This window comes from Styela clava, chromosome 11 (assembly GCF_964204865.1).
Source record: "Styela clava chromosome 11, kaStyClav1.hap1.2, whole genome shotgun sequence".
Taxonomy (NCBI): domain Eukaryota; kingdom Metazoa; phylum Chordata; class Ascidiacea; order Stolidobranchia; family Styelidae; genus Styela; species Styela clava.
The window spans coordinates 7,507,778-7,531,542 of record NC_135260.1 but is presented as its reverse complement, the minus strand read 5'-3'; the positions used below and the strand labels follow the sequence as shown (position 1 = coordinate 7,531,542).

General features: G+C 34.6%; 1 protein-coding gene across 1 annotated transcript; it reads right to left on the bottom strand.

Annotated features, from left to right (window-relative positions):
- Window positions 1-14,741: 14,741 nt before the first annotated feature.
- Window positions 14,742-21,708, bottom strand: LOC144411674 (heparan sulfate glucosamine 3-O-sulfotransferase 1-like). Its single transcript, XM_078117675.1, has 7 exons — window positions 21,438-21,708; window positions 20,796-20,920; window positions 19,768-19,934; window positions 18,426-18,597; window positions 17,894-18,084; window positions 15,803-15,887; window positions 14,742-15,568 (listed from the first exon to the last, which is right to left on the bottom strand). Exons 1-7 carry the CDS (start codon window positions 21,646-21,648, stop codon window positions 15,383-15,385), a joined length of 1,137 nt encoding a protein of 378 aa, XP_077973801.1. The 5' UTR covers window positions 21,649-21,708; the 3' UTR covers window positions 14,742-15,382.
- Between the last annotated feature and the right edge of the window lie 2,057 nt (window positions 21,709-23,765).

Here is a 23,765-nt window from a genome sequence, read left to right as displayed (position 1 = left end):
TCAGTCGGTACAAGATTTTTAAGCCAGGTTCATACTGGAGTTAACGACTTAACGATATCACATTAAATTTTGTCGTATTTCTATCCGTAAACGGCATTTCGTGTTTTATTTATACGCAAGCTCCAAATTAAAGATTTATGTTCGCACGAGACAGATGAGGATCGTTAAAATCGAATCTTAGTAGTATATTTAGTAACAGATTAAATAATCATATTACTAGACTAGGAAGAATTATTTTCCGATGCTTTGTCATGTAAAAACGAATCAATAATTAGTTGTTTGTACATAAATCAACATTATGCAAATGACCTATACGAAAAAATTAAACATACAATTACAGCCGGAATCTCACCATGGATAAAAAGTAATTAATCTTACTTATAAGAGAAGAAGAGATCAGGATGTTGAGCCGACCTAATACTAACAGTTTGAATCTTCATTCAGAGACGAGCATCAACATAAATCAAAACGCGGACTAGTTCATGAAATAATCTTGCTCGTATTCTCGCACAAATCCTACTTGTTTTCCGGAATGACACTGACTGTCCCTTTGGGCAATCAGAAACCCTCGACTTCTTTCATATGAACATATGAGAAATATAGTATGATCTGGGTAGTTGTTATTAACAAAAAAAAAATTAGATTCAACTTTTAATAGCACATGTGAGTGACATCGGTGCATCTATACATTTTTGTAATGACCTAAACATGACAATTTTGCTAAAGCTTACAACTGGTTTCTATTGGTGATATTTACAATGTTACGACTGTGAATCTCTTAGACAGGTTTTCATTTAAAATCCAGACAGTGGTAGTATGACATCTTCCCACGACGGCAATAGATCATGAATTTACCAACTCTGACTAACAACCACGTCCAAATACGTCATCTTGATGAATACGTGAATCAAATTTAGACAGGGAAGAATTGCAATATTCTGGTTAATAAATTCGATTCGAATTTTTAGAATCATATTCAAATTTTGTTGAATAATTTGTTAGCAGATTGTTTCTCGTCTTATTGCCAAGCTCAAATAAAGTGACCGATCCTGTCGATTCCACCATAAATACAGTTTGTCTGCCTTTTACCTCCTGGCCTAACTGACGTATGAAATAATTCGATTTCTTTTGCGCATTGTACAAAACGCACAATGCAAGCCAAGGTCATATTTTATTCATGTATCGGCGATTTTTGTAATTAATACAAATCCCATAGGGCCCAGTGCAATACAAAACCACTTTCCATGCCAGCGTAGATGCTTGTTTACCAAATCAATGAATTTTAGCAATCTAACTTGTTCTTATTCGATGATTAGTAAAAATAATCCCATCGATATAGTCCACTGCAAGATCGACACGCACATTATCAAATAAATCATTAGTATTGAACATATATTATTTTGAAAAATGCCTGAATCCGTAACAACTTATCTTCTAGCTAGAATCTAGAAGCTCAATGCCAATCGTAAACTTTGTGAAGATCCAATAAAAAGATTAAATATGTAAATTTGTTATTTGAATCGACTCTCAATGTAACCCGCTAATGCCTAAAATGATCAATATTATCCTAGATTTGTGTTCATTAATGGAAAATAACACTGCGGTAAGTGGAAATCCATGACAAAGTTTCCTCAAAACTGTCGTGGCTGCATAAACTGCATAAATGATATCATTGGAAAAGGAGAATACTCTGGTTTTGCGGTTTCCGTCAATAAGATTTTCTGAGTGCTAACTCCACCATAGTTATTTATATCCTGTTAGTTACTAATACTGCGTTAATTCTGTATTTGGGCGGACCTATTGCAATTGATCTGAATCTCCATGGACGAATATATAGATGATATACAATATAAAGTATGGATGACGAAAATATGACTTTTACACCTCAGACGCTTCCCACTAACAAAAAATTGTCTCATTTTATATAGGTTTAAATATATTAAGTATATAATATATAAACGAACTTCCTCAATTGAATTTTAGCAATTCAATTGAATCATTTTCTTCCACAATTTTCTTCTTATGTATTCCAAATTAAAATTTCTATGTTATTTCTTATTTTCTACCGACAAAATATATTTTTTTAACGAAATAATTGAATAAATTATTTTACCTTTTTTAATTTGTTTCATACGCATTGATTAACTTTCATCCAATTAACCTTATTTAATTAACTAACTTGGCATAGCTTCATTTAGCATTTATCAGTTTCAGTATTTCTAACGATTTGAAATATGCAGCAAAGTTTCATATCGGCCATATCCACACATGTTCAGTGAGACTTTTTATCCAATTTTTTGGTGCGAAAGTCAAACGTGTTTATTGCTTAAAATTTTTGCATGACAAATAACTTCGGCCACATTGCAAAGATAATAATTTACAGTTTATTTTAATTATGAATATGCCACAAAGAGTTTAACAGTCAACACAAAACAATCGAACTTATTTTGGCAGTAATACGATGCCTCAGCGCTGCGAGCGAGAGTTCCATTATATCTTGTGTGGGTAATGCAAAATATTCCATTCATGAATCGAGGGATCCTATTCTAAACGTTCGGGTTCAAATTTCTGTCAGTTACTCACTCATTCGCCACCAACAATCTCGTTTTCACACTTTTTTTCAACGAATATCCTAAATTGTATTGCTGAAATTTTGTTTTGATCATAGCGACCAAATTTATTTAAAAAAAATCGTCTAGGGCAAATACATCTGTGATGGATTGAGTTGTCTTCTAAGGAGACAAAAGTTGTGGATTATTCACTATTGATTTTGCGCACATTGTTCGTTCCAAGTTTACGCTCAAATCCAAGGGCGCAACTCAAATGGTTTTGCAAAATAACATCTGCAATATAGTTTAGCACCACAAAAAATTTTCAAATTTTTGAGCCGAATTTACATTGATATTTATGTTATTGAACAGATATTTGCAATCTCACACAATTAGCTCTACACGAATACTTGGCCATCGAAAAATTATCGCGACAATCAGGTGAATAATGCTCATGCAACTTGTACGCATAGGCGAATTCGAATCGTGTGCAAAACGTTTTCCTCATTTTTCATACACCATAATAATATCATACAATAATGAATAAAAATGGCAACAAACATTGAATCTAACAGCATTCAACTAATAAAATTTTCGGCGTTCTCGATTAAATTAATCGACAGATTGCCGACATTGTTGGAGGTAGTCAGTACGGACGTTTTTTGAGACGTCCGATATGCAGTCTCAATGGGACAGAGATTCGAAAATTTCATTTTCAAAGCATACCCTATAATGGGATATCATGGAAAAGAATGAAGTTCTATACAAATACTCCAAACTTTTCCTCATTTTCGACTTCAATTTTCGTATTTTTTAATGTTGTGGAAGATTTTACAGAAAATCGAAACAAACTGAACTTGATTTTCAAACTTATGGTAAATTACAATGTATCGGCAAGCCAAATGTCGCTCACCCTTGTTTTAACTCATTGGATGACATTGTGTCCCACAGATCGATACAATATACAATTCAACGATAATATTCATGTGGGAATTTCGGAGATTAAAAATCGTATTTTAGGTGTTTTAATAAAGACTAACGTTGTTGCTTCTTACTCAATAATCATTTTACTGCAGTCATATTGAGTTATGTAAAAAATCGATGACTCTCAAATTAAACGCTCACTGCACAATATGTAAACGAGTGCAATTCAGAAAATTATACGGGAAACGATAGATGACACAGAACAAGACTCGAGTTAATACAATACCCATTTATAAACCTTTCATTTATTGTGTAACTTATCCTTTGTACTTAATAATAAATACCAAACTTCGTTTACAAATCAGGAAAAGATTTAGCAGAAAGAGCATGCAACGTTTATATTAGAAGTAGAAAGCGGAAACACACCGTTGCAATATCATATGCTGTTATATGCATATAAGTGTGAATTTGCCTCATAATCAATACAGTAAATAACATCTTATACTATGGTAGATGATGCAATACGTTTGCGGTGCTGAGATTACACCAGGTAAACTGCAAATAAAACTGCGCAAAACCTCATGAATAAGTTATTTGAAAAACCTTAATTGAAAATACAACACCGCACTACAGTAGGTAAACTACAAATAAAACAGCACATAACTTAATTAAACGAGTTATTTAAAAAAAAACGTTAATTAAAAATGCAACACCGCAGCAAATTGTGAAAATAAAATACCGCATACAATAATTTCTTTAAAGAATTGATAACCCATCCTTGGTACAAATTTAAACAGAACTGCACTTAACTGGCCAAATATTTTTGATAAATACTTACGATAAATCTACATTCAACAGCTGTTTTCTCAAGGCTAAAAAACCTGCCCTGTATTCAGCCTGCACCTCGAATCATCTCTCACCTCGGCGTCATCAAAATTCTGTCGCTCACAATTCAATTCGCTCATACCTATGACGATGGCTACTTCCTAAGGCCTCTTTCCGGTGTTTATGCATACTGTTATACAATTTCACGGAATTTACTGTCGTCACGGAAAAATCAATTTAGCTATAATTTTGGTCAAACATCTAAAATTGTTTTAACTCAGTAATGTATTCATGTTGATTATAGTACATTTTTTAGTCGTTATCCACCAAAAGTCTTTTCATCAATCGAAAATGTCAGTCATTTTACTGCAATGTTTTCACAGCTTAGTGACCAACAACAAATGTCCCATCGCCAACTAAATCCGTGCATTTATTTGTTTAGTTTTAAAATGAGCAACTGCTTCGCTGAGTATTCCAGTTGCCTACGCGATCATGTAATCGCAACTATGACGAATAAATTGGAAATGTTCGAGCAGCAATGAGTAACATATCTGCATATACACATCTGCATATACACATTCCACGTTATTTCAGGCCATGGTTATTTTATAAATTGCTTTTCAAATTACGCAAATCTTTATTTGATTAATGCTACTGAGATGTTGCTAGCCACTTACTGAGCAGACACATCAATCATTCTAGTATACCTTTACACCGCACTACATATGTTTACAATAGTCCATAACCGCTATATGACCTCAAGTAAAGATTTACAAAGAAGTGTAAAATGAGTCACATCCAAAATACACAAACAACCTGATTGGGTACAATTACCATGAAACATGCGTTCTCGCTCAATTTTGTATAGAGCATCTCAATTCAAAAGCATTACATTATGCAAGCGCACCGCGTGTTTCCTGGATAGTGGCGAAATCGCTTAATGCACGCGTTGCAATGCACGTATGGTTTTGTATTCTTTTCTAGACATTGAATAATGAACGTAATATGTGAATAATTTCGATGAGATTCGAAATAAAAAAAAAACTGCACATTCTGTTTTAATGTTTTTATCAAATCAAAAATTGAACTCGTTTTATAAACTGAATAGAATGAATGATTTATTGAATTTGAATTTCTGCAAAACAGGCTTTACTTTATATGGTCTACGCCTGGTAATAATGTCCTTAGCCGAAGGCACGGAATGTAAGAAATAAGGGATCTTTTGCACAAATTCCCCGCCAAAAAAACACCGCCACCAACGCTTGAAATAAGTAAATTAGTAATTATCCAGGGTTCGGGTTAGTGCTACAGGAATACAGATTGCGCTGCAAATTCAAATTTTAAAATTATTCCTAACCCCAACTGGATAATTACTAATTTTGTATTTAAAAACGTGGTGGGGTGTCTTTCTTGGTGGGGGATTCGTACAAAAGATAAGTAGGTTGTGCCAAATCAATTCTAAGATATACGTCTAAGTGAGTTTTTTTTTAATATCTGGGAAAACCACCATACAGCATATCGCAATAAATCTAATGTTACCGTTGATCGATATCGCACAATGATTATCCTCTGAGCAAATGGTATTCCACGAAAGGATTACTTTGTGGAATTATGATTTTCTCAAAATTTTCCATCCAATATCGAATTTTCGTCCTTTGATTTTGGGTTAATGCAATTCAAAAATTCCACGTAGTGTTTCATATATCATTATAGGTTATTTTCAGATAAATATTGATTAACAGACACAATAACAACATACGTTTATAGTCGCTTCAAGGACTAGGTAGGGTTCATTTACCAATCGAATGGCCAGACAAGACGAAAGGATCGCTCCTATAAAATACCTGCCTCTTCGTGTCCACGGTATTAGGCCATGTATTAGGAACATATGTGTTCAATTGCCATAGTGATTATCGTGTTGCGGTACAAAATAATTAGTGGTTCAAGTTCATACATCTGAACCAAATCGGGGATCAACAATTCCCATACACTAAGTGAAATGATAAACAAGCAATTACCCGTAGTTTACCATAAGATTGAATCATATTCTGCACATCACATTCCCCCCGATATAACACAAAAATCCTATCCTATCCTAAATTCTATTTGTGCATTACAGGCAACAGTTTTAAACAAAATCAATATTTTCACTCAAACTTGACTCAAAATCGAAAATACAGTCAACGAATTATGAAGGTTACGGGTTTTCCAAATAATCAGTAACTCCTTACAAGTTCCGCGCACATTAAATCCAAGACCAAACCAACACCACCAATCTAAAAATGCAAAGACGTGGCCGAATACAAGCTTTCAAATGTTTAAAACGCGGCTGTAGGTCAGCATCACGAGATTTTATGGCAAAAGTATTAAATTATATTATTAAACACGTTTGGCTACGGAATTTTCATTTTGATATGACAAGCAAACATCATAATTTTAGGTACAAATACTACGGGGGTCACTTGGCTAACTCAAATAGGGAAAATTGGAATAAGGTATGGCCTAACCCTAACCTGGTACGCACACTACGTCATCTCTTGATCAAAACTGCATAACTTGACAATGTGTACAAAAACTGAAGAACTTGTATTAGGATGTTTCTATACTTCTATAAAATATTATGTCTAAACATAGCATTGTATTGATTTTTAACCCTTTCCATGCGATTTTATTATTTCGGAGAAAATGGTCTTGTTTGCTTAGCCAATTTTACGTACGTAATCGCATGAGAGGGGTTAAGGTATATTAAAAGACAAGCCTACTATCTACATCAGGTATTTCAATATAACTTAAAATATTTATATCGTATAACGAAATGAATAAAATTCACAGATACACGATATAAAAGATTGTACAAAGCGATCTGAAAAGATGTATCTCTTCTCCCAGAACGCGACCTACAGGCTTACTGTCGGTATGTGCTATTTTGGCCTTACTCCACGTACAAGTCAGCCCCTCTACACCAAGATGTTATCTAAAAAGATTTGAAGCGGATATAAGGTTATCAAAATGTTTTGTCGTCGTCGTAATTTGGTGTAATCACATTATGAAGTTTGTTCAATGTCTTATCAAGTTTATTCAGCTCACCAAACATGAACACGAATGGCATGCATAATGAATTTTATCAAGATGGCCGGAGAAATGGCTGGTTCCTCATTAAAGTTTAATTAAGCCGAAGAAGGCTTAAATGTCAAGAGTCATTCATATTATTGTATATGCGTGTTAGATGCTGTCTTGCGCCATAAAGCTGAAGCGCGTTGAACTTTGAAGACAATGAAATACAAGCTTGCATTTCTATTGAGAATCGGATTAAATGCGTCTGCAATTAACTTCACTGGGAAGGTGACAAAAGAGAAATTAGGGAAACAATGTGTTATATTATTACGTATATCTTAAAATTTTTTTGGTTTCTGCTGTACATGCACTACTGTACATACATATTTCGATTGTTCGATAGCGTATGCGTGGTGTAGACATTGTTGTTAAAACTGGCAGATGTATGAAATACTCGCCAACGGATGTGCCGCAAATACAATAGGGCTACCTTCACTTTCTGCTCTAGGTAATTAAACCGTCTAATACGGATCAAGTTTAGCCAAGTGCGATGAGGTGTACAATGAAAAGATACCAAGAGCCACTAAGCCGTTATACGGAAACATGCATAATGCATGTAGTTTACAGACGAATAAAGCCATTAATGGATCATCCTAAAATTCCCATAGTTTCGAGGACGCCCCTGTGTAAAATCATTCGTGTACGTCTGAAGTATAACAAAATTTGAGGCAAAAAATTGATTCACCTAAGGCATTGCAATTCAATGCAAATTCTATGCAGTTCTTAGTTCTTAGGTAACAACTTAGGAAATAAAAACCAATATATATATTATACAATGCTTAGATCAGCGGTGCAATATGCACAGTTTGAATTTGGGTAAATCATTCAAATACAATTTCAATGAACAAAAAGACCAAAAAAAATAGATGGCAACTGAGATTGGAACGTTAGAAGCAGTGTGATTTTTAGGTAGTAACTATACAGAAGTCTAGAAGTAGACGATTCAGCAAGTAATAACGTTCGTTATTGGGCATTTTCTTGCCTTCTTTTCAAATAGCAAACATTTCGGTATTCACAATTGAAAAATATTTTTCAGTATTGCTTAAAAAAAAAAAAAACTTCAGCATGGGCGGAAATTACATGGTACTTTGGTTTGACATTCCATTCATATACAAATATATTGATTTACAACCTCACTCAAAACTATCTCAAAATTTACCTTGCCCACGTTGTAATAACTAACACTACCTCTTCTTATCTTACAGCCCGAAAATTAATCCAGTGGTCCAAATAAAATCACTATAATAGTACCATATTTGCGATCGTATCAAATTTGAATTTATAGTCATTCAAACTCATTTTGGAACTCAGGAATGTACTCGTGCATCCGAATTTGAAATACTTTTGTTTCGTGTGTACCTAAAATTATTTATATTACCTATATATATATAAACTTCTGCACGTGAGTGAAACACAAATTTCATAACAATTGTACGCTTCATGAATGTAGCTTAAAATAAAATTTTTATCCATACTACTGAGTAATCCGAATCCAAATACAGTAGTAAATTATTACTTTTCCTCTAAACACAACGCCAAATATTTTTTATTCATATCGATGTTAATTGATAAAAACAACTGGTAATACCGCACTTCATCACTGCTTTGGCAATGTTTCTACATACTGAACATGCACAACAGGGCAAAACGGGTTTTGCAAAGTAAGACATCAAAAACGAACTTACTATACCGATTAATATTACCCAGTTGTGATTTTACTTGCTACGAATAAGCCCAAAAGCATTTTTTCGATTTTTATTTTACTCGCTTACAACAATCTGCATCTGACATAAAGCCATTGAAGCCACAAAGGTTAATAATTTGGAGAATAATTCTTGGATATACGCAATTGTGCCTTGTAACTAACGGCTGCGGAAATCACGTGTCAGCTAACAATGAAAATCACCTATCGCTACAGCAGACATGTTGCGTGATATTCAATGAAGGGATCAGGACAAGCTTAAAATAAACAACACAAAAAACCAATAGACGTCGCCTACGTAATCCTGACGCACATAACGGAATTCATTATATCCCGTATCTTAAGGTTGTCTAAATTTAAAAATCAATTTTACACACGCTTACGAAATAGAGATAGATCGTAGATGGTCAAATTCAAATTCAAACCAAATTCGTTTGTAAGCAAATATTTGGGATATACCTCGATTCGAGTTCTTCTCTCTTCAAATCTGACATTTCCAAAATGTGCGATAGATTGAAAGGTTATATTAAGGCGCACCTTGACGCATATATAGCAGGTGTTTTGTCTGTGTCTAAGACTGTGCCGTCATCATGATTACAACGAATTCCCAAATTCTCTTCAAATAATATTGTGTGTGTTTAATACGTGGTAAAAACTGGGCACGTTTAATTGTATTTCTAATGAATCACGCGATCCCAATGTATGCATTACTCTTAGCATTTCGAAAAGATTCTGAACTTATATGCCTTGTACCAAAACATATATACGTGTACTATACTTCAATTTTAAGCCATTGTTAGATAACACATTTCTCGCTAGACAGCCATGAACGTATAAAAATCGATGCTCCCGAAGTATGTGAACCAAGATGGCGGACACCGGAATGTAGTATGTGTACCAAGTTAGGGTTAGGCCATAATTTTATTCCAATTTTCCTTATTTAAGTTCTATAACGAGTTTGGGGACTAGCCAAATGACTTCCGTAGTATTTGTACATGAAATTATGGTCTAACTACAACCTGGTATACATACTACGTTCCGGTGTCCGCCGTCTTGGTTCACATACTCCGGGAGTACCCATATTTCTAGCTAGACAGCCAAGAACAAATAAAAATCTAGACCCACCTTCCAGGTATAGACTACGCAATAAGCTGGGTTCAATCTGCATGCCAGTGTTTCGAAGAAATAAAAAACTACATGTCATGGCATAGTTGTATCAAATATGCTTTTCCAACCACGTACGCATACTTTTCAAATTCAAATAAGTTAGAACAATAAGTTGATCCAATCAGGTAAACACTATTTGAATATCTTTAATTAAATATCATATTCAGCTCTGAAATAAAACCAGAATAAAAATACCAGGTGAGATACACAACTCTGAATAAAGGATTGTTAAATTTATGACCTAGGCGTTGTTATCACATTTGCTGCTGTCTTCCTATAACGCTGGCGAGTTTACATATTTACTATTCTTTCAGAAAATTTTTATAGCGCATTGATAGCATCCCCGGGAGAGAGGAAAGTCGATAAGACGACTCAGTCATATGACGAAACACGGCCTCTTGTCCGGTTACCAATCCATATCGGGTATATGATTAGGTAGTCGGGTATTCGGGACTTGAATCTCATTTAGAATTATTGCAATCTTGTCTCTTTTAAGTCAATAATTCAATTCTACCAATGGTTAAATATGCTTTAGCAAAATGTGCAATCAGTTGTGATTTGATCATCAGACAAAATAACTGAAATGGTAGAATTACGAATATATATAAGGTATTTAACTGTTTAATTGTAAGAAACTAAATTTGGTTACCGGGCGGGAAAAATGACACCCGAATGGGAGCCATAAACGTTGGATAAAACTATAACAAACGTTTGTTAAATAATTTCGAACGAGATGTTTACCACTATGGCTGAAATTCTGAGTGAAATAAGTGTCTGAGCGACTGTTGAAATTTTGGTACTCCCGACGTATGTGTACCAAGATGGCGCACAATCTGAACATAGTATGTGTATCAGGTTAGGGTTCAGGTTGTGCATCATTTTGGTACGAATACTGCCGGAGCGCCGGCAACTGTACCTATTTTTTTGGAACTGCAAGTGCACATAGACTAGACTGGATGCAATATCAGAACAAATATATTGATATACTAGAAGGGTTTCCAACCAGGATCCCGTAGCACCCTAGGGTCTCGTCAGTACGGTACAGAAGTTCCGCAAGTTTAAATTCAAATCCGATGTTCTACAATATTATATGTACAGTGTATTGTTTAAAATTAGGCTTTCCACTTTTGTTAAACTTGCTACGATTGAAGATCAGTTTGTTTTGTCAGTATCGGGTTTGCTTTTATTTGTATTCATAGTTTCATAAGAATCTGCTTTAGGCCTTACACACTCTAAGAAATATTTACCGACAATCGCCTGGCATTACATATTACTGGAATGTGAAATTTTAATGCGATTTTAAGGTAAATATTACAAGAATTTTCTGTAAAATCGCTGTTGATCGCCTGTGAATTTTACAGGATTTACCTAGTAATCCTTACAATTTCTTTCCGGTAAATTCCACCGGCAATGCGTAGTAATATTTACCGACGCTAGCCTATGAATTTACATTACAAATTCGGGGAAGTTACATTCAGAACCCGGTAAAAATTACCGTAAATATCCTGGCATTACATTTTACAGGATATGATCAGTAAAAATCACAGACTGTATAATGAGAAATTGTATAGTGAAAAATTAGAAATGCGAGGTAGACAGAAACTTCACGTTGAAGAAGTTTATGCTCGCAGGGTATCCGTTCACATAGTCACTTCAAACAAGTCTCTATAGACAGCCCTTGTGAGAGAATAGTCCATGGCAGAGGGGGAGTCTTTCCGGGTTAGTGTTTCCCATGCTGATTGTATTGCATTATCCATATGCTTTTACGAACTCGTGGTATTTTCTTCTCCGTAACTTCAAGTTATCTGAAATGGAATGTACAAAAAGTTTTACCCAAACAACTCCAAAATTTAAAAATATTACTTAACTTTCAAACAAGATTTAACATTTTGTAGTACTCAATCAATCAATCTAATTCTTTTGCAAGTTGGAAATATCAGAAATTATTTAATTGCATGTACTAGCATTCATTACAATATCCCACCTTTCTATAAACTTTTATAATTTCTTTTCCTCTTGGAGTTCAAGGACAAAAATCTGTGGGCAATCAATCGATCTTTTCCAGTATTACCAAACTTTGTAGATCAGATGAAAGAGGTACCTGAAATAGTATTTAAATGGAATAAAATATTTAAAAGTCCCTAAATAATAAAAATTACACTCCAAATACTTTATTGTCAGAGCAGATGAGAAAGTTTCCCTTTTAACAATTTAAAATTAACATTATAACTAACCTCAAATACTTCTTCCTTGAAATAACATGTTAGTAAGAATCTCAAATATTATGAAAAATTTACCGAACATTTTTTAGAGTGCACGTATTGTACAGGGGTTTCGCGGGCCTGTGGAATGTTTCACTGGGTTTCCGCTCCATAAAAAGTTGAAATATACTAGGCTAAATATAAGTTTTCAGTATATAACTACCGGGGCGCAAGAGATAAATTGAAAATAACAATCGACCGGTATACCGCGGCAAGAGATAAATTGAAAATAACAATCGACCGGTATACCGCGGCCACAGATTTTGAAGTTCGAAACGTCTACGCGTACCTACACCGCGATGACATTTTTTTTTTATAAAATATTATCATTATTTATATGCATACTGTATATGAAAGATGGATAACATTATTACCATGGTATCAAGTGCAGTTGTCATTCGTAACCACAAACAATTCGATTTCATAAACAAGCAAAGAAAACAAAGCAAATAACCAGTTTCTGAATGCAAGTGCATGACTCAAAGGTTTAATCAAAAAAATACAAGAGAGCTATGCTCAAATATATGGACACGTAGCGCCACCTAATGGCAATAATTTTGATGACGTCATAGCAAAAAAAAAGTAATAGCCTTCTGAAGAAAATTTTTATCTTCAACCACTGGAAATTTCAAAGCAATTGGTCCAGTAATCAAAGAGAAAAGCGACTTTTTAAAAACGTGTCAAAGAACAAGTACAACAACATAATATTGAAACGATCGCTATGTCCACTACGTGTCCAACAAGTTATTCAATCAAATTGAATCTTATTTCATTTCAAATACGCGAAATTGTTTGGGCATACGGCATGAGTAAATATAACGGTACGGCTGTCACGTCTTTGCGTTTTTGTTGGTCAGAAGAAATGAATCCAGATACTACAGCTCTCTAATCAACTTCTTATTTATTCGCGAATTTCTTTTATATCAAATTTCAAGCAACCAGGCTTCTTTGTGTAACGTAATAATATGAAACAAGAGAGCTACGCACAAATATATGGACACGTTAGACCTGAGCGAATCAGTCTTTACCGGTACCTTTGACGCTACCGGTACCCTCAAAAAAGTTCTGAATTTCCAGTAGCAAGAATTTTGCAGAATCAAAACGTACAGCCAGTCATGACACTGACTAAAATCCGTGTTCCCATGGATAAAAAATAATACAGCAAAATTTTAGATGAAATATCAAATTTCATAGAATTCACGCAAAATTTTGAAATAAATAAAAGTAATAGCCTTCTAGCGAAGAAATTAATCTTTAACCACTGAAAATTTCAAAGCAATTGGTCCAGTATTCGAAGAGAAAAGCGATTTTTTAAAAACGTGTCAAAGAACAAGAACAAGAACAAGAACAACAACAACAACAACAACAACAACATAATATTGAAACGATCGTTATGGCCACTAAACGTGTCCAATTATTCATCTTTAATGTATATGCCTAGATTCAAATAAATGGTTTTTAAGTTGCAGGGTGTAACGATCAATCTTCCCTATTTATTTGATAATGATGTCATGGGTCATGTAAGACCAATTGTGACGTCACATAGATGTCACGTGACATGAGCCCGCGTTTGAGCGACTCGGACTCAAGGACAGAACGTTGCTTCAGGTTACGCTTCGCATTTGACAGCACGTTACTAGTTTAGGATTTAGCTTAAAATGTTTAGGTTTCTGACTTTGCTTTACCATCGGTAGATGTCCATTTAGGTTTATTGATTATTAAGCTGCTTATTTACTTGGTTTAATGTTAATGAAAGCATGTTTGTCCAACATATGTAGACTTGTAGTTGGTATCCCAAAATATACAGTATTGTAGTCAAACGTATTCATTTGTTCGCACTACCGTATTATCTTTAGTCACTCGAGTATCAAATTAAAAGAACTGGATCATTCATTTTGGAATAAATTTAACACATTGCAAGTTAGTGGCAATCACATTAGATTAGACGAAGGAATTTAGGAATACAGACAGCCAGCTACATAGTCTACAGGCCGGCCTTCTCGGCCGGAACGTATTTGTCGCCTTCAAAGATCATCAGGTTAAAATGCGTCACCTACACAGGGTTCCTGTCTATAAAGACAATTTTAGATCTGTATCACGACAGCATGGTATATGATATCTCAAGTTTATATTACAAGCTGCACAGGCAGAATTTGCTCGGGCTATGAATATCTGAATAGAAAAAAAGTAAACGTACACTACAAAGGCAACAAGATATATTTGAATAATAATTTGAACTATGATTTAAAAATAATACTTTGCAACATTAAAGTCTTCAAACTTTTGATACATAAGCAATTTATTAGAAAGCAATTAAAAGTGGTATTTTTTCAGTGGTTAAGTAAAAACGTATTGTCCATGGCTTACGCCTGCATGCCAACATCTTGACTTAGTGAAAGCTAAGAATGGTTTCGTAGGAGATGTATTCAAAATTCATCTTCATATTAAAAGCTATAAGTATGTCCTCAACAATGCATAAATGACTGCTGGGAGCATACTAAATTTAATACATCATGCTACATAATAAAAAGTCATATTTTCATTACTGTAAAATTTACGGGCATTTTTATATCATATCAAGGTTATATGCAGATTTATGGTTACCAATTAAATCTACGACCAAGTAATTTAAAAAGTTTTTCATTGAATGGTGCAAAAAATTTGTCCAGTTTTTTCATATATTCGGGGTTCGCAACACCCCATGCTCCTTTTCTAGTCCTTCCTTTCCCACGCAAACAAGCAGTATGTCCTGTTACAATCAATCAATCAATCTTTTATTTGTCAACACAAAAAACAAGCATATAGAAAACTGTTACAATAAATGAAATATACTGATCATGTTAATTGTGTGACTGGAGTCGCGAGGGACCTATAAAGGTCTTCAAGCAGCGACACCTAGCGACTAAAGCGACTAAAACGCCGTTTCTTTCTACTACTAAAGGTTTAGCAAAGCAATAAAATCCAGACGGTCCCTTCCGAAAATTTTCTGGTAAGACAAACTCTGGAACGTGAAGAAAGTCTTGAAGCTAAAGCAACAAAAACACGATTGAAATGAGGGAAGCACAGTATATAAACAAGAGTCACTTATGGCAAATTTTTCCAATAGCATTAATTTGATTATTTAGTTCATTTCCGTTATGTGCGTAGAATACTGCAATAATATATCGATGACTTTGGGTTTTAATCTTTAATTGCTGAAACAACTGCATTAATTTGATCGGAATATAAAGGTTTTGGTCAAATTGTTTATGTACACCCACCTCTTTCATGACTTTAGCAGGATTAGATATAAGTTCCTCACCGTCGACAACGTATATATTGCTCATGTTGAACACCTTATACCATCTGTGGAAAATATCGAAAATAATTACTTTATCATAGTGTCAAACTGCTTACGACGTTTTGTATCTTCATCAATGCGTCACGATTGGCGAAGCGAACTAGTACATCATTCTATACTGTATTGTATTAGTACTTCCTTTCGTGAAGTTATCAACTACTAGCATGACATAACAAATTTTCTATTGTATCGACAAGTTTTTCATCTTTTTTCGGACTGAGATAAACTCAAGTTTTGCATCTTCGTCGATGCGTCACGATTGGCGAGACGAAATAAACTAGTTACTAGGATTTCATTCTATAAGTTTTTCATCCTTATTGGGACTGAAAATAAAACCTCAAAAAAAAGAGCAAAGCTCAGATTTACGGAAACGAAAGTCCAACGAGAATATCGGTCAGAGACCGAAGACTTATCGATCGAAAGTTAGGGGATTCCCCAAAACAGCGCTCTTACTCCATAGTGACACCACGTGTCCCATCACTAATTGATTAATAACTCGCTAATTATACGACATAATTCGCCCAAAATCAATAGGCTTCTGGTCCGAGATACGATGAATGCACATGCAAAATCTGGAGCAGATTCAATCTCGCTTTCGTGAGATATCGCGTGCATCTAACAGACAAACATACAGACAGACAGACAAATACCTATCAACATACTTACCGATCAAAATCGATAAGTAATAACTAACCGCAGTTTCGGTATCCGACGTGAGTCATAGGGAAGTGTTTTAGCCTCAGCACCGAGTTCGAAAAAGTACAACGTCACGCTCGGCGGAATAAAAACGGTGTTTCCATTAATCTAAACTAATTGTAATTTAGTAGCGATGGGACGAGTCCGGCATTACAGGGATTCGACGAATCCGAGTAATTGGTCAAGGACTCGAATCGAATCTGCCGAGTCCGTGACGTCATAATAGAAAAAGCAGAAAAACACGGTTTTGACCATGCTACAGCATCGTGCGCTCACAAACATACGTCATAGCTCATATTTTTGCCTAATGGTTCCGCAGGTAGCTGTTGAATAATTTTAAAAATATATTTTCCTCTTTTTGGTGGCCATAATACATACGTAAACGTGGGTCAATGTGCGCCTTGGCTGTGAACTGGATTTCCAGCCCACCACTTTGCGTCAATTCTAGTCGGCTATTCAGATATTCTTACATGTCAATATGAAAATTAAAAAGCTCTTGACTACAATGCTTTCCCATAATTCCGGATATTGCTAGCCGTAAATTTACTATGTCACGTGCGCATATGGTAGAGGAATGCCACTCGTCGTCAATACATTGTGGTACATCTGCTTGCAAATTTGTAGTTCATGTAAACGTTCTAAAACTCTCCATGCTTTTAGCCATTGCCTTTTTAGCGAAAAGATTGCACGTAATAAACTCGATTTAAAAGAGGTATTGAGATTCCACATTGAGTTGATCCAGGGCATGTTTAATCTTTACGCGAATCAAAAACTCAAAAATATTGCGCTAACACATTTTATTGTGTATCACGTGTATACCGAAAAGGATAGATACTTTGAAGGCGACTGGCGCAACATCATTGTTATAAATAAGCGATCAATAGTTTTCAACTTGCGTTATATTATCCGGATATCTGTCGTCGTTTTATTAGGAGTGTTTATAATGTACACGAGGGATATTGTTACAGATCTAATTTTGAATTTTAACTAGTTAAGGTATGTAGTGAGATTTATAGGGGTAAAGGTACAACCATAGGCGTAAATTAGTAAAAACAGAATTGATTATGGACTCGGTAAAAATGACGTGGATTCGAAATCGAATCCGAGTCCAAAAAATGTCTGGATTCGACTCAAATCCGAGTCCGGATCCGAATCCCGGCCCATCCTTATAATTTAGTAACAGCCTTCTAGTGACAAAAAATCTTTAACCACGGAGTATTGGAAAGAAATTGGTCCAGTAGGAGAGAAGGAAGGGTTTGTTTATAACAAAATGAAAAATACTGACAACAACAACAAAAATGAGAATGGCGTCTACCTTAGTAAATGATAGTAATATAATCCAGTCGTTAGTACATGGTTATTACTTCTTTTTTTATATAACTGCGTAATATACAACATTTCCGATTGGCTGTCATTCATTTTTGCATTTAAACTGGCAGAGTAGAGAAGAAGGTCATCAACCAATTGTTCAAACGTTGTGTTTGCATTAAGATTATGCATCAATATCTGTTAAAAATGTAATACTGAAATCATAAATAGTCAGCTATACTTTTATTCACATTTTGTTGGGTAAAATCTGAAAAGCAAACTTGAAATACCAATCATATTAAAGTAAATAAGCGTCTTCAATACCAAAAAAAAACAATAGTTTAACCACAAATGCCAAATTTATAATTTTTTCACGCCTACGCGACATTCTTCTAGATATCTTGCAACAATGACTATAACGACGTGTTTAACGACAGTAAAGAATAATATTAAAACAGAAAAAAAAAATGTACTGGCTTTATCAAGACGAAAACTAAAATGTCTAAATACAAATACAATATGAATCGATAGATCGTTACCTCCTGGAAATAATCTGAATATGTTCTTTTTGTAGGATCGCACAAAACAAGTAAAAGTTTAACGTCAGGAAGAAGTTTCCGAATATATCCTGGTGTCGTGAGTCTCCAGTTGAAGTAGGCCGGGGTTTTTTCAAATGATATTTCATGAGGTAAAACTTTGGCCAACATAGGTCTGAACAAAAATATTTTAAAGATGATATAAATTAAGTGGTTTGTTTTGATACCATTATCTTTACAGCTTTTACCTCGATATGTTTTGGTTTATAAGATGATGCGTCCCGTCTATAATTTAATTTAGTGGTGTCCTTTAATTTATTTCAAAACAAGCTTCTCGACTTTGGGATAATTTTACATGAAACATTAGACACAGTGTTGGAAAAATAATATAAAGTGGAATGCTTGGTGTGAATTGACATATCTATGAAATGGTGTCATCAACATGTGTTTGTTTATTGAAAAGTTCAAATTACCTTTCCAGAATATGCTTATATATAAATCTTCACTGCTGCAAATGGGGCAATAACTCAGACTCTAATCGATATGTCATTAAACGTGTTATAAATTTGTCCATTTCAAAAACAGTAACAATGAAAAAAAGCACATTTTCTTAATTTAAATCATAGTTTAAAGTCAGAATGACATTTAATGGTAGAGTTCGGATTCTAGCCTGGTTTATACATATGACCAGTGATGAGCTGGCAAAATCAGAACGACCTAATTTGGAACGCACCTAATTCTCAAAAAATGTAATATATTTACAACACGACGAGGACGTATACAGAAAGTTTTGTCTGTCCTAAGATAGAGCCGAAGAACTGCAATGAAATATAAATAAATTATCTGAAATATTCTCGTGTAAAATTACAAGAATATTCATAGCAATTCAATACAAATGTTATTATTAGAAAGGAAAAGGGTGAATTTTCACGGGGTTAAAGGTCGGGAAAACATCTATTACACGTCACTGATGTACTAATTATTTGCGTGATGTGATGTAGAAAGAATCACGAATTATGGGGTTACATAAATTAATAACTAGGTTCACCAGAGAGACTAGAATTTTTAACCATAATTTTATTTTAACAACAGGAACGCAAATGCAATAAAATGTCTAACAACCGGAACGCCGTTCCGTTGCGTTCCGGCTACAGCTCACCACTGCATATGACGGTAAAAATTTTATTTAATATTTATTCGTCTGACATTACAGATGTTAAAAAAATAGAATCGATTTGAAGGTTGTTCTAAATTTTCTTTCGTCTAATATATAACTATCTCATAAACATTTGTTTCAGGTTAGAACAGTCACCATAAAAATTAATTACAATGAAAACATTCTTACGTGTATGCTTTCAGGCCCAATTTATATAAATCCGGTCGTTCAAAGAAGTGGGCTTCTTTGGGTGCTACTTTGATCATCGGATGCATACGAAGTAAAGCACTAAGAGCCTCTGTTCCACACTTCTCAACCCCGATTCCAATGACATCTGGTGCACGCTGAACTACTGGCTGAAGATATGAAATTATATATTAATGTGGAGCGGAATGAAATATATTTTTGTTGTAGGATCGCACAAAACAAGTAAAAGTTTGGCGTCAGGAAGAAGTTCCCGAATATGTTCTGGTATATGCCGGTGTTTTTTCAAATGATATTTCACGAGGTAAAACTTTGTCTCTGCTCGTGCTGAGCAACATAAAGAACGTGACTGACATCGCACCGCGATGGTTTGTAGGTGCAGGTTCAAAACTAGTGGAGGATACTTTCATCGGGCCACGCTGTTGGCCAACTACAACTATTAATTCAAATGAATGATGACTTTTTGGAGATAATTTTATTTAAAAAAAATTGGCACATTTATGTTTTTTATAATAATAATATAAAAGATGTCAAACGAGTTCACTTAAGTTCTCCGAAATATAAAACTTTACAACTACTAAATCTTGTTTAGTTTACGGAGGGCATCGGCATACTGCGTTGGTATTATAAATGATGAATGGAGATAAATAACTGAAAAGTTTTGTATGATAAACCTTTTTCAGAAACTTGAATCAATTGTCAAATGAATTACAACAAAACTGCTCTGGTTGCCTTTCTGTATAAATTTTTTCAAATCTGCATTTGCAATGGCCAATATCTACAATTTGGAATCAGATTGCACAATAAGAAAAGTTTGGAAACATAAAGTATATATACAAAATTGGGTACTCCTGGAGTATGTGCACCAAGATGTCGCACAATCTGAACCCTAACCTGGTACACAACTTGAGTTCAGGTTGTGCGCCATCTTAGTGCGCATACTGCAGGAGGTCCCAAAATTGAAAAGTTGAATTGAATTGTTTCTCAAAATATATTGGGGTGGCAAACCTCACCTTTTGTAAAACTTTATATAACTTTCTCTTGGATGCTTCATATTCAACTAATAGTTTATCGCGATCTCTTTCCTTTGATGTTTTTTGGTAATCTTCTTTGATTTCATATTTAATCCAGCCTTTTTCTTGAATAGTTCGGAAGAAATTAATATATTTTCAATAAAAATTGAATGATATTTGAGATTTTTTAGTAATCGCTAAAGCGACGTTGTTAGTAAATGGTGAAACTCGTTTATAAACATGAACGTCCCTTTCGAGCTCGCATTTGCGTTCTGTTTGTTGATAGTAGATGACGAAAGCTCTTGCCGAATAATAGAATTATTTAAGTCTGCGAGGTGCAAAAATAAGGAACTACAGTCAGCCAGGCGTTACCGTAACCTGGCGCTAAATTTTTGAAACAACAATCTTTGTATGTTGTTAGTCGGCATAACTTATTATTACCTCAATTGCAACTATCCGTTGATAGCGACGGTACGTGCTACCACTGCTATAGCCTAATCAACAGCCAGACTTTGACACAACGGCCAGGTTAGGTCTGTGCTAGCGAGCAGAGCGCGTTGACAAAGCGCATTACAAATAATATTCAATGAATTAGATATTAGAGAATAAAAACTTGGTACTTTAAAATATTTTGCTTCCCACCTTCATATATTACTCCTCTTTCTGTTTGATTAATGATATAATTCCCATATATGAAAAGCAATAAAATTGATGCCACAATTGCAAAAGCAGTGATCCACATTCTCCTATTGAATTCCATACTTTTTTTACTCGAAACAACAGAAAATCCAATTATTTTCAATTGTTGTACAAAACTAGACGCCATGATTCTGTGTAAAACAAATTCATCCATGATTAACAACTTAACTTTGATCTAGGATAAATTGATTTTAGCAAACTCAAACTATTTTCTTCAGCTTACTCGGCTTGCTGTCAAACTGCTTGAGAAACTGCCACATCTCGTCATAGATTTCAGCTTTGTACCCTGCGGGCGTACTTCGTTAATCTATATTGATATGCAGTGGTTGTATTACCACTACCTGTATATTTGTAGTAAAACAATTTGAACGGGGAATAGAAAAGAATCTGCGCTTTATGCATTCTATTCTCTATAAGTACAGGAAAGTAAATGGCTAACTAACTCGACCCCAACCAGCGCAAGATACTTATATAAGCGGCAGAATAATTTGGTAATGGTGAAAGAAAAATTCCTGAAAAATACAGCTGAAGTAATGCCATACGCCTGAAAAGTGCGCTTAATTTAAATGAAATAAAATTCAAATTGATTGCATAAATTGTATTCTTGGATAGTAATCTGTCACCACGCCTTCACGAGAATTGTTATTATGATTATTACAATGCACCAGACACTTTCTAACTTTCAAATTATGTGACTGAATGTTCAGCGGAAGTTAGACCCCGAAAAATCTTCTTAAGACACCACTGTGGGTCGCGACCTAGAGTTTCGGAACCACTGCCATAGAGCCAACAAAAAAAATATAATAGCCTTCCAGCGATAATAACAATCTTCAACGACTAAAAATTTCGAAGCAATTGGTCCAGTAGGTAAACAAAAGCGATTTTTCTCAAAACAACCAGGAGAAAAATAAGATGAATACTAAAAACAACAATTTAACGAAACGATTCATAGGTCCACTCTGTATCCAATAAATGAAGATACCATTTCATGAAAATTTCACCGTAATGCTTTAGCAATCATTTAAATTGGAATTTAAACAACTGTATCAAATTGTGGTACTTAGGCCGGAGGAAATTAGAAACCGAGAAGAGTTTTCTAGCACACTCGTCTTCATGGAAGCGAGCGTGTAATCCAGTAATACCAAATTTAATATTTTGTTATCATAGAATATTTTTATTGCTGTAAATCAAGTGGTATAATTTCTAGAGCCTACAGGGATGACGAACCGCTGACCCGCGGGTCACAAAGTGACTCACCGAAATAAAATAAAAATGCATAGCAATGATAAAAATTCATAGAACCGGCCTTAAAGTAGTTTAACAATACTAAACTATTATAATGCACCGTCTATTGGGCGGTCAGGGCTGCGATCGCTCATATTCAAATTGCTAATTTCCTGGCTGGTAAGGTAATTTTCAAAACCACTAACATTGGACGCATGTCTGCTCGCAGTGTAAAAGTGCCCTAATATGGTTGAAAGCTGATCGAAAAGTATAACACCATCAGAGTGGAATTCCCTCAAACTTTTTGGAACCGTAAAATAATTTGCCGCATCATCCTAAACGTTTTTGGTAATTCATATGCGTGTTTTCGTACTCTAATTTCATAAAATCGAGTCCCATAAAAAGTCCCTGATAAAAGTACTGCATAAGTAAAGCCCAAAACTACACCAACAGAAGCTTATAAGATTTGTTTCAAAAGTTTCTTATAGATACAAACATTGATTAAATATCGGTGGCCCACTCTTTTCTGTTCCGCGATAAAAATATAATTTTTGATCCATCAATTAAAAAAGGTTCGCCATCCTTGCTATAGTTTTGAAGCTATGTTGTTTAAAGTTTGAGGTACCTTTACGAGGGTATGCTGAATTGAATTTAGAAAAAGAACGCAAAAGAAACTAAATATAAAATATACAGCAGTTTTTTAATGTTGCATGATTCATCCATCCACAATTGAAACCTAGAATTTAAAAAAGGATATAATGAAAATTTTAAAGTGATTAGTAAACTTGCTTTACCGAATGTTTTTCTCTGTGATTGCATGCTTTGAAGGGCATCAAATCTTTTTGAATTGTATTCCAATGGGAACCCCGTGAGATGGGACAGTCATAAATTGCTATGGGGTGGGATGGGACAGGAAAATATTTCCCATGGACAAGCCTGGTAATCTGTCGCTAACTTTTTAAAAGAACAATCTTTGTATGTTGTTTGTTGGCATAGCTTCTTATTATCTCAATTGTAACTATCCGTCGATAGCAGTGGCGTACCTAG